We start from the raw sequence: 17,179 nt of genomic DNA, 5'->3' as shown, positions 1-17,179 counted from the left end.
TGGCTACGTTATGTGAAAACTTCTTGTAATTGCTTTAACTTTACCGCCCACTTTCTTGCCAATCCCCCTTTGTTGGCATGTGGCATATTCTGTAAAACATCATCAACAGCAAGCGGCGATGATTTGAAACAGTTATGCTCTATCTCAGTAGTTGCAGCACTATGGACGTCATGGCATAAGGTTTCTATATCCATGCTGCATCGCCATTTGAGCATCTCCTCAGCAGCCCGTTATCGTGTTTGCCAGCTAATGTTAGCCTAGTTGTTCAAAGAAAAATTAATAAATTTGGTGTAATATATACAATTATAAGACCTACGATGTTTGGTCATCAGAGGCCTGACGACTGAACAGCGTTGCGAGCTGACAGCACAATGGTAAAAGAGCACCGTAGACAAAATGACAAGCGAAATTCCACAACCACCAAGGCACCGCAGCGAGAAACACAGCACCCAGAACCATATGTTTTCGTGCTTTATTTCAAAATTTGAGCAGTTTGAGATTTGCATTTGTCGAACCTGTTACCTAAATTACATGTTCACGAACACGATGTTAGACACAGCATCACAGAAATGGTATGTATCATGGCGCCTGAAGTCTCTTCATACATGGATATAAGTCGCGTGTACACACTGAACATACCCGTCGATTATGCTATTATTATTAGGTTACCTTAAGCTATCAAGGCAACTATTAAGGTAACTATTAGGTTACCTTAAAGACAGTAACAGAAAATAAACTAAAGCAGTCGTAGTTTTCACGAAGCTTTTTCAGCAAGCGCAGTTGTCTGTACCCATGCCTGTGACGTGCTTTATAATCGGATCAAGGTTCGTGTACACCAGTTCAGCGCTCAGATTAAAATTGCAACTAGCGCCTGCATAGAAGTGTTGAGTCGAGGCGAACCTCCTAAAGCAATGAAGCGTCAGAGTTCTCATGCAAGTACCTCAGACATCTACGACACTCTGCATGCAGAACAAGATTAGATATGATATTTTAGGTGCTGTGCATTAATTTCTTTGCAAAATTATTTCAGGCAACTGAGTGTCATACCAGTGGGTTACGTCTCCTACAGGAAGACACTTCCTGAAATCGATCTCCACACGAGGAAATGAACGATAGAGAAATCTGCTCTCCAACGTATGCGTGGCACTGGCACATTATGCCGCAATTAAAGAGCTCTTCTGCAATTCTGATATTACAGTGCACAAAAAACTGGGGGCAGAGCCCCTCGGTGATGGTTTGCGGAGACAGAAAGTGGCACACAGAAAAAGTCGTATAGGGCAATGAAAAACAAAATATCGAAGTGCATGTTCAGAAAGAAATTGAACACCGCTACAAACCGGATGGCGTGAAGACGACCGACCGAGCTCTGTGTCCGTTATGTTCAGTTTGTTCTGTCTGTAGCGCTGTTCGATTGGATTTTCCACATGCACCAGTTGAGTATATATATATATTTCCGTAGTTTATAAAATTACACGCATCTCTTCTCGTGCATAGTCTTTTTTTCCTGTTCTGTAATACTGTCAATCAGGCAGGCGTTTTCCAACTTTTAGCTACGTAGTTACGTAGCTACGTAAATGAGTTGAAACAAAAATACTTGCAGGTGCATTCTTGAAATAGTGCACGCCCATGTTGACTCAACTATACAGCATTTTGCTTGCTCGCACGCAGCGGGGAGGAATCAAAGCAAATAACATCAGAGCTTCTATGGCACGGTATCCGAAAAAGGCCCAAACTGAAAACGCCTACAGTTTCCTAATGATGTTCAAGCTGCACTTGGGTATAAGAATATTATTTCATCTTCTGCGCTTTACAAGCCATTACATACCTTCGACAGCGCAGCAGGTAGGTCCCGTCGTGATATTTTTGCTGCCCCATTACCCACTTGTGCCAAATGTTCTAGGCTGTTCATGTCCAAACCTTGAAAGAAAAGAAACACAAACAATTAGGCGCATTGTGACGACTTGAGGGGTTGTAACGTCGACCTTCTAACAATTTCTACACATCTCCGACAAATTTGTTCATTTATTCACTTCTAAACGCCTTTCGTACAATTCGTGGCACTTGTCAAAACCGCTCTTCCGGTCGTATAATCGTTCTCAAACTGCATACACTTCTAAGTGCAAATTTTTTTTCCTTTGTGCCTTTCTACAGCAGCAACACTCACTCAGCACCTTTCGCCTTTGAATTAGGACGCGAATCTTTCGATTTCACTGTGGAATTATTCTAGCATCTTTCCGCCATATAGGTAAAAACTACGCGATGTCAAAAACAGCTTCGCAATATCTCATCTAAATTAACTAAAACTCTAATCGTGCGGATCCCACTTTTCCGGATATTTGCGTGTAGTTCGTGTCGGCGCCACCATGTGCCGCGCAATCTATGTTTTTTCGAAGGTCGTGTCAATGTGTAAGCTGCACGTAGGGAAAAATTTATCGACGATTGCGATACTCAATGCGAAATTTGATCACACCTATATACGTGTTTTAATTTCACATATTGGCTGGCGTGGACAATTTGCCTCGTGCGGTACATAGCTAATGGACCGAAGTGAAGCTCGACTGCTTCGCTAATTGGGAGAGTGCCAGAGGCAGCCCGTTACGTGGGCGCGATTTACAGACGCCCCGCAGCGAAACATCCGTTAAAAATGTAGTGCTTTGTTTCCATATATGGTATCAGCTGACGCGCTCGCCACACGCCATCATTGAAGAGATGGATCCACCGCGGTGACTTCTAATGTAATGGAATGTATTTTGTTTATTGGCGCAAGGGCCAGGTACGGCCAATGAGCGCCAGGTCCGTGGTGATGAAATCGCAGTGTAGTTATGAGTTCTAAAGTTGATGTAACGTGGCTGTAAAGGGGCCTTAAGAATAGTCGCTCAAAAGTGCATAAAATCTATCTGTAATAAGTATATTTCGATTACATTGACATCTTCTATGAGCATTAAAATCCATTACGAAAGAATGGTACAACGTACAAAATATGTTAGATGCTTAAATTGGCTAGAGCACTAGTGCTTCCTTAGGGCCCTTGAAACACAAGGGCCTGGAGGCATGTACTATGCAAAACAATTACCGCAGCAGCATCCTCCGGAACGAGGATGCTCTACGAATTTAACGGACTTGTAGGATTACATCATTTACGAAACTGAGGATTTCCTTGGTGTTAAAAAGCGGGTCTTTACCAACAAACATAGCCGGGTGATGAGGGATGTAGTAATCGTATGCAAGAGGAAAATGTTTCTCTCCGCTTCGGCTTCCCGACACTCCAGGAGCACGTGGGGGACGGTGAGCCTTTCACCACATCTACCACAGGTTAGAGGTTCACTTTCAGTTTGTTGAAAATGGTGGGTCCCAAATGCGTGCCTATTCTGAAACAACAGAATAGGAGAACTGTTCGCCATGATTTTGTTGCGGATAGCCAAGAACCGAACTGTGGCTTTATCAAATGCGGTTTGTTATTTATTTCTGCGTCCCACATGTGTTGCCAGTGGTGTCGTAGTTTATTTGGTATGAAAGCATTCAGATCTGTGACAGGGACCGAAGTAGTAGCATTAACAGCATGGAATGCAATTGACGTGGCCATCTGGTCTCGCGGTAGTGGCACGTGCGGTAAACATCCTGCTTCGCCGCAATGAAAGCACAGCGGCCGGCAGTCAGCGGTGCTCCACAAATCGGTCGCCGTAAGACCGATTTGATAAACGGCGAATCCACAAAGGATTCGCCGTAAGACCGAGGCGCAGCGATCGGCTGGCGTCGATGCGGCATAGATGGCGGCGGCTGTGACTGTCAAAAATAGGGCGTCGGAGGTGGCGGTGATGGCTGCGTCGTAGTAGTTGACAGTGTCAGCAGCATCGAAGCGGTGGTAGGTGGATGACACACATCTTCCGCGTAGGTTCGTCGTCGCCGCACCGCCTGCCTGTCAGGCGACGAGAAGGCCTGTCGAACTTCCTCCCGAACGATATCAGCGACAGAAGCCACCGCTGGTGCCACAGGAGAAATCTCGAGCTGCCGGATCTCCTCTCGCACAATCTCCCGGATGACTTCACGCAGAGATGTGCCGCAGCTCTCAGGTAGAATTGAAGCATTCACCGGTGAGTTCTTGCAATGATGTTGATGGTACCGTTGCTGTAGTGCCCGTTCTATAGCGGTAGCCTCCTTGGTGAATTCGGCCACTTTCGTCGGTCGGTTATTTACGAGTCCGGCAAACAGTTCCTCCTTCACTCTGCGCGAGAGACAGCGTAACTTCCTTTCGTCGGCCATCACAGGGCCTGCTCTGCGGAACAGGCGGGTCGTATATTTTGCAAATATAGCAACGCTCTCGTTTGGTTTTTGAATACGGTATTAAAGCAGGCGCTGCGCGTTGTCACTTTTGCCACTACTAGTGAATATGTCAAGCAGCTGGGTGCGGAAGGCATCCCATGTGGTCAAACTTCCCTCCCGGTTCACAAACCACGTCCGCGCACTGTCTTGAAGCGCCCAATAGACATTAGCCCGAGTCATTATAACTGGCGACACGCTCAAGTTGGTCCAGCCGATCTTGGACATCTTGAAAAGCCATGGAAGCTTTCTGGGATCTTAGGATTCTGCCGTGTCACCTGCGACGGAGCTGTAGTAGCCTTAGCGGAAGTAGGCAGACGCGTTCCTGCAGGGTCCGGCAAAGGGTTGAACTCGACCGTCAGGTCTAGCTGGCGGTGACTGTACCGGTGAACAGGAGTTTCGACGAATGAAGGTGGTTCCACGTTCGACGTATTGCTCCGCGAAGGGGCGCCGAGCGTGAGGCAATCCCACCCCGCACCTCCACCAGTGTCACCGCCTAGTAGAAGACGGGAAAGCCGGTGTAGAAAACGTATGAAAGCACTTTACCAGAGCAGTCAACGTGACGTTCTTGTCTGTCTTTATACTCGCGCGCTACTTCAGCGTCGTTTTCATCACCTGGCACATGCCCGCGGCGACAGTATAGGATGTGGCAATTTTACCTGTAAATAGTTGCTCGTCTTACTGACTCGTCCTTCACGTAAAAATATTATGGAAGTTCTTGTAACTAACAGAATTTTATGCACATTCCAGCATGGTTTTAGGTGTGACCTTAGCTTTTAAAAACAACTGACAGAATTCGTTCATGACATCCGGAGCTCTGTAGACATAGGTGACTAGATTGATGCTGTTCTTATTTACTTTGCAAAGGCCTTAGACATTGTCTCACACCCTAAACTTATGTACAAGCTGTTCCCTATATTAAAAAAACGCATCTTTGGTAGGCTGGACATAGCGCAATACATATGTTTCAACTCTTCTAACTCACCCTTGATAGCTGTTTCGTCAGGGGTTCCCCAACATTCAGTACTTAGTCCTCTTTTATCCCTGCTTTATAATTATGATCTCCCCATACACACTTGAGTTAAAATACGCCTTTTGACAGATGATTGCGTTTTATATCAGAATTAAATCTCCCACTGATCATGTTGTCCTTAACAAATATTTGCTGACCTCTGTAACTGGTGCAAAGCATGGCAAATGAGTTAGTTAAATGTGGTTTAATGGCGCAAAAGCGGCTAAGGCTATGTAGCGCCAATCACGAGTTGTCTTATAATACTATTTAAGAGGAGCAAAGCTGTGTTAGCTTATATTTTGTGTAAGAAGCCAGTGTCGTCTAGGAATTCACGCAGGTCAGGTAATGGGATTATCGAATCATCTCCTAAAATTAAAGTTGGATGTAAAGGTATGTGCATTTGATATAGGTTGTGCAAAAAGTTTCGTCCTTGTACTTCAATGTGTGTGCATGTGAGTAATATATGGATCACTGTTAGTTGCTCTTGGCATTTTTCACATGTTGGCATGCCTTCTTTCGTAAGTTGATAATTGTGTGCGAGGTGTGTGTTCCCAATGCGTAGTCGGCATAGAACTACTTCAAAGAAGCGCTCCTGCTGGTTGCACGACTTCTACACACCAAGTACGGGCTTAGTGAGATATGGCTTGTTTTCTCTACAATGGTCCCATTCCTGTTGCCACTTTGACAATTAGGCCTTACTAATGACGCGGATGCTATCTTTACATGGAAGTGTTGTGTTTATTATGTCTTTGTATGCTGCCATCGATGCACATCTATCGGCTGCTTCGTTACCCGGTATCCCAACATGACTTGGTACCCAGCAGAAGCGGATTGATCTCCGGTATTTGTTAAGCGCGACCAAGTTTAGTATGTCGCCTAACAGGAGTTCACACACAGATTTCAGATGTAGAGCCTTCAGTGTGCTTAAGGAATCAGTGTATATGACTGTGTTTTTGTGCTTGCCACTGACAATTTTTTCAACTACAACCAATATATATGCAACGTATATACAGCATATACTTCAGCAGCGAAAACAGAGGCATGTTTTGGTAGACGAATACTTATTTCCCAATTTTCTGTTACGGCCCGTACACCCACGTGTTCTTTTGTTTTGGAGCCATCCGTATAGAATTCCATGTGATTTTGATATTTGTCCTGAAGAGCCCGGAATTATTGTATGATGTGTTCGTGTGAAGTGTCTCTTTTCTTTAAATGTGTTAATGTCCTGTCGCACAACTGTATGAAATCGCACCACAGGGCCAACCATTGTGGTTTCTTGGCTACCTGTAGGGCTTCGTGGGGAATGTCATAATCCAGACAGTATTGCCCATACCGCAGGACAAGTGGCCTAATCATGTTCGGTTTATTTGTGTAGTGTAAGCGTGAGTTGCACTGTGTGACGATGTTATAGCATATGTGTTGCGGTGATGACTGAATTCTGAGTAGGTAAGAGAATGTGAGTAATGCTCTGCGCTGCTGTATTGAAGGTTCATTACATTCAACACATAAACTTTGAATAGGGGACATTCTGTAGGCACCACTTGCCAGTCGCAATCCAAGGTTATGTACTGGATCAAGTAATTGGATGTAGGACTGCCTGGCTGAGCCGAAAACCACGGAGCCGTAGTCTAAAAGGCTACGCACAAGAGACCGGTAAATACGTAAAAGACAGGTTCGGTCGGAACCCCAGTGCTTATGAGACAAAACATTTAGGATATTCAATGCTTTATTTGCCTTAATCTTTAGGGTTTTAATGTGGGCTAAGAAGTTTAGTTTTTTATCAAAGATTACTCCTAAGTATTTATATTGTGTTACCGGCAGTGCGACGTCAATCAATTTTAAAACTGGGTCTAAGTACAATCCTCGTTTTTGCGAGAATAGCACTGTAACAGTTTGTTGAGTAGAGAAGCGGAAGCCATTTTTCTCAGCCCACTTCGTTAGTTTATTAATTGTTATCTGGAGCTGCCTTTCGCATGTTTCTAAGTTTGAGGGGCGGCACGCTATTTGCAGATCATCGACGTATATGGAGTGCATAACCGAGGGGGGAATGACTGTTAACGCAGTCCATTTTTACTATAAAGAGTGTTGTGCTGAGTACGCATCCTTGTGGCACACCATTTTCCTGAATGAGTACACGTGACAGCGCCGTTCCTAAACGCCCCAGGAATGTTCGGTCCGACATGAAATCGGCTAGACATTTCAGCATTATACCTCGGATTCCCAAATCTGCTAAGTCCCTTAAGATAACAAACCTCCATGTTGTTTCGTACGCCTTTCAAGATCAAAGAAAACATACAATATTTCTTGCGTAGAAAGGTAGCACGTATCTCGTCTTCTAGCCGGACTAGGTGGTCTGTTGTGGAGCAACCTTTCTTATATCCACACTGATGGTTATCTAGCAGGTTCTCCGTTTGAAGGACGTATGTCAATATTATGTTGATGATGGCTTCATAGAACTTTGCAAGAGAACTTGTGAGTGCTATGGGTATATAACTGGTCGCTCTTGTGGTAGGTTTTCCGGCTTTCAAGAAAGGGATTATGATAGCACTCTTTGGGCATTTTTCCCGTTTTCCAGATTATGTTGAAGATATGAAGCAAGGTCTCAACTGCTTTAGGGGATAGGTGAGCTAGCATTGCATAGTGTACCCTGTCCGGATCGGGTGCTGTTTTTTTGCTACTAGTAAGTACTCTGTTCATTTCTGAAAGTGTTAAAGCGGCATTATACAGTCTTTCTGAACTTCCTGTGGTTGGAAGCCTTAGTTTTCCTGCTTATTGCTTATGTTTTAAAAATGCGGCAGAGTAGTTTTCCGAGCTTTATATATTATGGAAATGTTGCCCTAATATTTCTGCTTGTTCTTCTATATTTGTTTGTGTGCCTGGATGTGACAGTATGGGAATAGTGTAAGAAGCGTAATCGCCTCTAAACTTGCGGAGCTGATCCCACATTCGTTTGGATGTTATGGAGCTATTTCTGGACAAGACATAATTTTTCCAGGACTGTCTTTGGGCTTGTCTGCGTGTGTACCTGGCTTTCGCTTTTTCTTTTTTGAAATTGAGTTGATTATTATGTGTTGGGTATCGCCGAAAGTTACCCCACGCTTTGTTTTGTAGTTTTTTTGTTTGCGCACATTCTTTCGTCCACCAGGGTTTTAGGTTTTTCACTAGGAAGCCAGGCGATTGTGGGATTGTTTCTGCTGCTGCAGCAAGTATACAGGCGGGGATCTTATCATTCATTTCATCTATGGTTAGCTCATCTGATGTGTTATCCAGAGTGGCCTTTTCAGTAAGGAGAGGCCAGTCTGCTAGATGGAGTTTCCAACGGGGTGGCCTCGTTGGGACGGTAGGAAAAGGAGATGTTCTTTTAATGATAGCAGGCTTATAGTCACTATCATAGGGGTTCTCTATAACATACCACTGAAAATCACCAAAAAGAGATGTAGGGCACAGTGCCAGATCTAAGCAACTCATAGCTCCGGTGCTTGGGAAGTAGTAAGTTGCCGCACCGATGTTTAAAGGCATATGTAATTTGTTAGGATAAAATATTCCAGCGTTTGACCCCTGTTGTCAGTAGTTTTACTACCCCATAACGTGTCATGTGAATTAAAATCACCGCCTATCAAATGGTTCAGGTAGCTGGTTTAAAATTAACTCTAGATTTTTTACGGTAAAATTTACGGAAGCAGAGGCCAAAGAGGTGTGCTGCCTCCGCCGGGGGGCCTTAAAGGTACAAACACCCGGCATCGGCTCAAACTCCAGGATCCCCCTTTCCCCGGACACGAGTAAGCCGCGCACGGCTACACGCGGGGGGGACCAGCCATTATGTGCTCGGGTACGTGGTGGCGCAACACACTAAATGCCTGCTGACGCATACGCCCCTGTGGGGCACGGCAAACGAATATGACCTTTCCGAGAACTGTCTCCATGTCCATTACACGACGCTCATCCCTTTCGTTTTTTGCCTATGCTTTTAAAATTATTTTAAATAGGGTCTTCGAATTGAAATATTTAGGTATCCTACTAACACGATTTGTCATGGTCGAAACACATTGATGTCACCTCTATCAAGGATCTTAAAAACTAGGTTACTTACATTGTCTTGCTCCTCAAGAAACTAAACTTCTTAAATATAAAACCGTCATTGGCCCCATCCTGGAATATCGCTCCGTTGTATGAAACCCATACAAACATTGTGACGTCAGAAAACTAGAATCAGTGCAAAAAACACAGTGCGTGTTCGTAGGAGCTCTGACAAGGCAATTTCGCCGTCTGACTCTCTTCCCCTATTTGATCTCACTACTCTTGCAGTGCGTCGCAAACTTAATTTCCCAAAATTCAGTCACACATTATTCAATTCTACTCGCATCTCCTATTCAGATAACTACTTGACTTTCTTCAAACCCTCATGTACGAGGAGCTACCATGCTCTTAATGTCAACCTTTTTGCCCGCACTGATACCTTTAAACACAGTTTTCTGCATGGACAACCGAAGCTTAATATATTACCAGGCAACATCCGTTCACTACCACTGAAACAATTCACGCAAGCATGTTTATAAGTGTTGTATGTTGTTCATGTCACTCCTATAGCCTCATTGAGGCTGCAGTATGTATGTATGAATAAATAAATAAATAAATAAATAAATAAATAAATAAATAAATAAATAAATAAATAAACTTGTCCCCACAGTCCACACTCAAGGATCTGGAACGAGGCCTCTATTTTTTGTGAAAAGAACACATGAACTTTGTGGGGGTTGAAGTTAAATCCATTTATTCTGCCCACTTGGGAATCTTGTTCAAGCCCTGTTGTACTCGTCTGCCGCACACTGCGAGGTTATAGGATTTGAAGCCTATTTGAATGATGTCCTCGTGGAGGGAATAAAAAAATGGACGATCGCAATGAAGCACGAAGCGTGTTCATCTTCACGATAAAGAGCGTGCAGCTAAGCACGCCTTCCTGGAGTACACCAGTTTTTTGTATAAAAGGTCGTGACAATACGTTGCGATTGTCACCGGGAAGATACAATTCGACAAATAGATGTCACATATGTTAAGCATATTTCTACGGATGCCCATTCCAGACAAGTCTCGCAATATCCCGCAACACTACGTTGTTTCATACGCTTCTGCATATGGAGGAATATCGATGAGAAAAACTGTTTATGTGCAAATGCATCGCGAATATATCCTTCAATGCGCAGAAGATGATCCGTTGTGGACCGCCCTTCTCTGGAGCCACACTGATATGGAACAAGTATATTGTTTAGTGGAAGGAAATGTATGAGTCTACGAATTATTTTTTTCAAAAAGCTTACATAGGCAACCTGTAAGAGTTATCGGGCGACAACTTGCCACCAAGGAAAGGTATTTACCATGCTTCAAAACAGGGACCACAATCGCGTCTTTTCATATGGATGGAAGGTATCAGGCAGCGAAATAGTGTTTAAAATTGCGAGCAGTATAACTTGTGTGTCTGCGCAAGTTTTTGATCATGTCATACATGACTGTCAGGTCCCGATGCAGAGGTCCTGAATGCGATCAACGCACCTGTAAACTCGGCAATACTGAAAGGCTGGTTATACGGTTCATTCTGTATGCATTTACGGAAGACTTGCTCAAGTTCTATATCCTTGCATTTGAGGAAGGATTGAGAATGGATTTAGCTCGACATACGCTCAAAGTGCTCCCTAAGAGAGTCTGCCTGGTTTTTCAAGGCAGCCCCCCTTGGTCGCTCTCCAGAGGCAACGGGTGGATTTGATGTCCTTTAGGTTTCTTAAGCCATTCCACACTTTCACTTCCTGCGTGTATGAATTATTACCCGAGAGGAACCTCACCCAGTTTATCCCTTTGCGTCACGTCGTGTCCGCCTTCCTCACGATTTAGTTTCTTTATATTGAATTAGATATTCGCTATTTGGCGATCTGCGCAACACGCCCTATGCCTTGTTCAGCCTATATCGCGCCTCTTTACACTCTTCGTTCAACCAAGGAACATGTCTTGTAAGTGAACCACCATTCGTTGGCGAGATAAACTTTTCAGCTACATCGATAATAAAAGCGGTAAAATATGCAACATCATCATGTATAGCAAAATCATTTATAAAATATTGTGGTCGATTATTTGTTAAAATACTCCCAGTCTGCCCATGCTAATTTCGAAATAGGCACAAGGGGAGGGTTGTAATGCGTTATGAAGTTTAAAGTTACAGTGAAGTGGTCACTTCCAAAATGATTATTGATGACATTTCATTCCAGATGAGGCAGAAGAGAAACAGAGCCAATTGTTAGATCTACCGATGAATATGAGTTGTGTTCGATGTTATAATACGTTGGTTCTTTCTTATTGAACAGGCAGGCACCAGATGTTAGTACAATATATTGAATGAGTCGGCTTCTTGCCTCGCATCGCGCCTCCTCTCATAATGTGTTGAGGGCGTTAAAATCACCTAGAAGTATGTAGGGCTCCGGAAGTTGATTTATGAGGTTATGGATATCTGCTTTTGGAGATGATATATCGATATCTATATACCGGGCGTATATAGTTTCCCATTCACCATGCTTTTCCAATAAGTTTCCAATTTATTGAAAAAAACCCCTCTAACTCACACTGCCTCAAGTGGCTTCTAAGGCTACGCGGCGAAAATCTCCAGACTTGTCTACAGGGATTGCCACACCACCGCCCGAGGCGTTAGCCTCGTCACGGTCCTTTCGGAAGATGGCGTACTAACGAAGAATGGTTGTGTGTGGTTTAGATGCGTCTCTTGAACACACAGAAACTTCGGATTATGTTTTTGTAGGAGATCTTTAATATCATCAAGGTTGTGAATGTGTCCTCTAATATGACAAATTTGTTGTGTGCTGTGTTAAGGGACTAAGATTAGCTCACGGGCTCCTTTCCAGCTGCCGTGAAGCGAGCTTTCTCTTTTGATGGTGATGAAAGCCTCGCCACTCCTTAGGCGCTGGTTGCGCCGTCTGCCTGGTGCTTGAGTTCATCGCGTCTTCCGAGGCGCTAGACAAGAGCTCTGTGCTTCACCGGAAGGCACCGACACTTTGGAAGAGGCCTTTGAAGCCACCGGCATGGAGGTCCATGGTTACTTCTGCTAGGGTGGGGGAGCAGCGCTAGCTGCAGTCACCACGGGGGCAGATGGCGTCACCACGGGCTCACTGCATGTGGGCTGGACAGCCACCAGGAGCTGTTGCGGCACCGCCCCCTGACATACCACTCCGGCAAATCAGTTTCCTGGCAGGTATGAAACCTGCCTGCGAATCGCCTTAAACGTTGTATTTTCCTTTACTTGGATTGTGACGATTTATTTTTCTTTTTTGCAGGACGGGCAGGTCCACCAGTAAGCAGCGTACTCGCCAACACAGTTGACACAGTGTGGAGTGTTCTGGCAGGTTTCAGAGGAGTGCTCAGTATCACTACACTTGGTGCAAGTCAGCCAGCCTCGACAGTTCTGTGAACTGTAGCCTAACCTTTGACATTTGAAGTGATTGAGGGGATTTTACACGTGGGGCCTAGCACGAATCTTGAGGTACACGGCCTCGATGTTCTCGGGCAAAACACTCCAACCGAAAGCAAGTACTAGGTGTTGGGTCTGAATTTCTTTTCCATCCCGCCTCATCTTAATTCATTTGACACTGATAACGCTCTGATCACTTCAGCCCTCCAAGAGTGCAGCTTCAGATAGCTCCAACAAATCGGCATTACAGACGACTCCGCGGGTGGTATTCATGGTACGGTGTGGTGTAACTCTCACTGGAACATCCCCAAGGGACACAGGATTAGCTAGTTTTTCATGGCGTTTCTGATCGCGGAGCTCCAGTAGCAGATCACCGCTTGCCATTTTCATTGCTTTGTACCCTGGTCCAAGGATTTCAGTCAGAAATTTCGGGACGAGAAATGGTGAGACCATTGTCACCGTCTTTCCAGCTTGATCGGAGTGGACGACGTGAAAGCGGGGAAGTGGGGAAAAAGTTTTCATGAATAAAAACAAATTCTATAGCCGCGCCGACCGCCCAGCAAGGAGCCCGACGGGAGGACACGGCAGAGCTTTCATAGAAGTCCGCATGACGCCAGTCGTACGCCGTCACTATAACCAAATATGGTGTACCTAAGGTTGGATAGCTACACAAGATTAACCCTTGCCGCCAAGGAGAAAGGAAGTAAATGGTAAAGAGAAGACAGGAAAGGCCAACAAGTGGGCGAGAGAGACGAAGATTTCAGGAGAGAGAAACCGAAAAGGCGATTCCCGGTTTCCTGCAGGTGGGTCAGTCTGGAAATACCGTCTATGTGAAGCAGAGGCAAAAAAGGTGTGTGGCGTCCGCCGGGGGGCCTCAAAGGTCCGAACACCCGGCATCGGCTCAACCCGGTGGATCCCCCCTTTCCCCAGAAACGGCTAAGCCGCGCACAGCTACACGCGGGAGGGTCCAAAGCTCATGTTCTCGGGTACGTAGAGTCACAAGGCACCAAACGCCTGCTGACGCAGACGCCCCTAACGAAGAAATGAAGTTAATCTGTAATTGGTGTCATTCCACTAAGCTGCCCTTAGACGCGAAAAAGACCAAATATATGGTGATACATTCTCCATACAAGGCTATTGCACTAGACTTGTCTGTGCTTCTGGCTGAGAGAGAAACCATAGAAATAGTCAGTAACTTAACATTCTAACGTTCACGCTCATCCGAAAATAGAAAAGAACTTGCGAGAAGGACCCAAGAGAGAATAAGTGACGAGATAGTGGAAGCAAGACAGATCTCCCGAAAATGAACAAAACAGAAACAAAACATACTGTCGAGAGGGTTTTGGGTAGGAGGTACGAAACCGTAAACATGGTTGGAGAGATACGAAATCCGGCAACAAGAAAGACGCAGTACGTGGAGTGCTTGAAACATCGGGGAATAAACCGGAGGGAAAGAGGGGGGGGGGAGGGGTCAGAACCTCGGAAACGCTTAAGTGGCTTGGCCCGGAGAGTCGACCGGTCCCTCAACATTTTCTTCAATATGGAGAGTTGTCGCTTAACTCTAGGACATTCCTTTGATGAGGCATCGTGGGGCCCTTGACAGTTCGGACACTTATAAGGTTTTGCCTGGCAGTTGCCTGCAGAGCGTTGTGCTGCACAGCGGGAACATATAGCAGACTTTCCACAGACGGCGCTCACGTGACCGAATTTCTGGCTGTTTCTGCACTGAAGCGGCTTGGGAACAAAGGGCCGGACAGCATGTCAGGAATGGCCTACCTTCACATGCGATAAGTACTTACAGAAATGTCCGGGAGAGCTCGCGCGTGGTGTTTTCAGTGAGCGCTGACAGCAAAACCTATGAGGAGCGCGCCACGTGATCCCTCATACTACGCCAGCGAGGCGCTTCCGATAGATGGTGACTCCGTAACTCCTCGCCGCCAATATGAGGCCCCGTCTGCAGCCGGTGTGACGTCATCACGTGACGTCACATCATGTGATCTCACTTCAGGGTCAATGGTGGCCACCGCCGGGAGGCGACCGACGGCGCGATATGAGGCCCCATCTGCAGCCGGTGTGACGTCATCACGTAACGTCATGTCACGTGACCCCACTTCAGGGTCAATGGTGGCCACCGACGGGCGTCGCGCGAAGGCCCGAAACCTACGTTAATATGCTTCGCATAATAAAGGAAAGAAATTTACTCACGGCCTAATGGCAATGGCTACTCTTTTTGACATAGCAATACATTCTACGCGTTGTACAAGACCACCACTTGAACTGGAGAATGAACATTGACTTTATATGCAACAAGCTACACACTGTCTGCTTTACGATTCTTAAGTGTCTCCCAGCTACCTGGCTGAGACGCCACCTGCACCTGCCCACGTTGACAAGCAGCCTGCGCCCCCTCTCCATGCCGGAGCTGCCACGCTGTGGTCGTTGGCTTATCGGTGAACTACACCGACATTGTTGTGAGACCAACGCCACTTCTTTCGCCGCGTCATCTCCGACCCTCCACGTCGAACTCTTGCGCTCCAACTGATTATCAGGCCCTAAAAGTTTTGTGAGTAATTTCATAGCTCTGTGTCTATCTAATTTCTTGATGTGAATGTGTCATTGAGCGTTGCAGTGTTTCTGTCTACACTAGTTGCATTGCAAGTTTTCTGTGCGTTTTGGAAGAAACGGCTTTGTCCTCAATTGGATTCTGCGGGGCCTCACCTCAGGGAACCATCTACGACAATTTTTTTTAGTAAGTAAGTGTTTTATTTAGAGTAAGCAATATACAAAGCTCACTGCAGGGGCAGGTGCTAAAGACAATCAAGCCTGACAAAGGTCCCTATCCCTCCGCAGTTTGTGGCAGCTCATACGCCTAGAGTTCCACAGAGCCCAAAAAAAAGAGGATTGCAGTGCATCAGTTTCAAGAAAATAGACAACTAGCAACTTGCAAGAGTACAGAACAAATCACATAAACGAGAAAAAAATTTCATACCATCTTTAAATAATCGTACAGAAGAGGTCGCGCGCGCCAAGTTATAAAGCTCCACAATATATATTCCAAAATATTGGAAACTTAGAATGCATGACGATGCAATGAAAGTACATTATACATGGAAACACTCAGACTACAAATTCGTGAATGATTTAAGCATTGGTCGAGGCATGAAAATCCACAAGGCAATGTTGATAGTGTATACATGTGGTAATTAGTAAGTTCTTTGCTCGTTGTTTAAATGCAGGGCTACTAGCTTTAAAGTTCAATCTATCTGCAAGGACATAAAAATAAACATGACGTGTCTGGTACTCAGCACTTTGTTTTCCGTAATTAGTTCTTACTTTGGGTGCTCGTATCCTTTGCTCTCGTAAACAGTGGTATCGTTTTTCGATGCGGCTTTGTTCATATAATTTATTTTGTTATTTACTTTGAAGAAAATAAAATAGTACAGCTGATCAACCCTGAGCATGGAATGTTTTATGAACAGTGGAGCAGTTGGCAGGTCTTGTAATTTCCCCGTGTACTTTTCGAAACAGCGCAATATTTTCTTCGGCATAGTAATAAGTCTATGGTAATTTCATTGAGATGTTGTTCCCGAGACTAATGTCCCATAAGTTACCTTAGAATGAAAGAGTGCATAGTACATATTTAGTTTTAACATTAATAGGATTAAGTGTACTGTTTTGTGAAAACAACCAACTATTCGCGCTAATGCGGTAATCAGGAGATTTACATGTGTGTTTCAGTTTATATCCTCTTGAAACCACACACCAAGAAATTTTTGTTCCCTAACGTGGGTAATACAGTTTCCTTTAAATTAAAGAACCCTCATCACAGGGCAACATGTGTCAGATTTTTGACAAACCCATGGAAGTAAAAGCAAAGGCCATTAAAGCTTCGAACACCTTTGGCACAGGTCGGTAAGGAAAAATTATGCTCAGCAAGAACTTTAGCCGGGTCGGGGCGAATGACCGAGGAATCGACGAGATGTCCGAGCATGGTTACTTGGCGGTGACCGATGTGGCACTTGGGCGGGTTGAGCTGCAAGCCAGCAGTGCGAATAAAAGAAAGAACATATAAAAAAATGGCTGTGGCTTAGCTAAGGTTAAGCCCAGGATGCGAAGCATACTAGCCTTTATTTTAGTTGTTGAACCACTGTTTAGCCTGGTGAACTGCTGTTGCTTGGCTATATTTGGTTCGGCTAGACGAAGAAACAACTCATGCGTTACTCTGCTTCGTCTTGAAGAGTGGAACGCGGCAGCGTTCCAGTCGAACCGCCAAGGGGTGTAAGACAATGGGCCACGGCGCAGCGACTAAGCGCCCCGCATTGGACGCGGTGAGCGTCGAGCAACGCAGCGTTCGGCGCGGCTACGAAATGTGCGCCTGAGCAAGCGAC

The 17,179-nt window shown here is 45.2% G+C and overlaps 1 protein-coding gene across 1 annotated transcript in view; it reads right to left on the bottom strand.

The window, feature by feature from the left end:
- Positions 1 to 17,179, bottom strand: part of LOC135900526 (uncharacterized) — a 1,275,659-nt gene that overhangs the window by 1,194,600 nt on the left and 63,880 nt on the right. The window contains exon 5 of the mRNA XM_070536290.1: positions 1,826 to 1,917. Coding sequence (XP_070392391.1) covers positions 1,826 to 1,917 — 92 coding nt within the window. The remainder of the gene's footprint in view (positions 1 to 1,825; positions 1,918 to 17,179) is intronic.

The sequence above is a fragment of the Dermacentor albipictus genome, chromosome 3 (assembly GCF_038994185.2).
Source record: "Dermacentor albipictus isolate Rhodes 1998 colony chromosome 3, USDA_Dalb.pri_finalv2, whole genome shotgun sequence".
NCBI classification, from domain to species: Eukaryota; Metazoa; Arthropoda; class Arachnida; order Ixodida; family Ixodidae; genus Dermacentor; species Dermacentor albipictus.
This window is presented reverse-complemented; position numbering and strand designations above follow the sequence as displayed.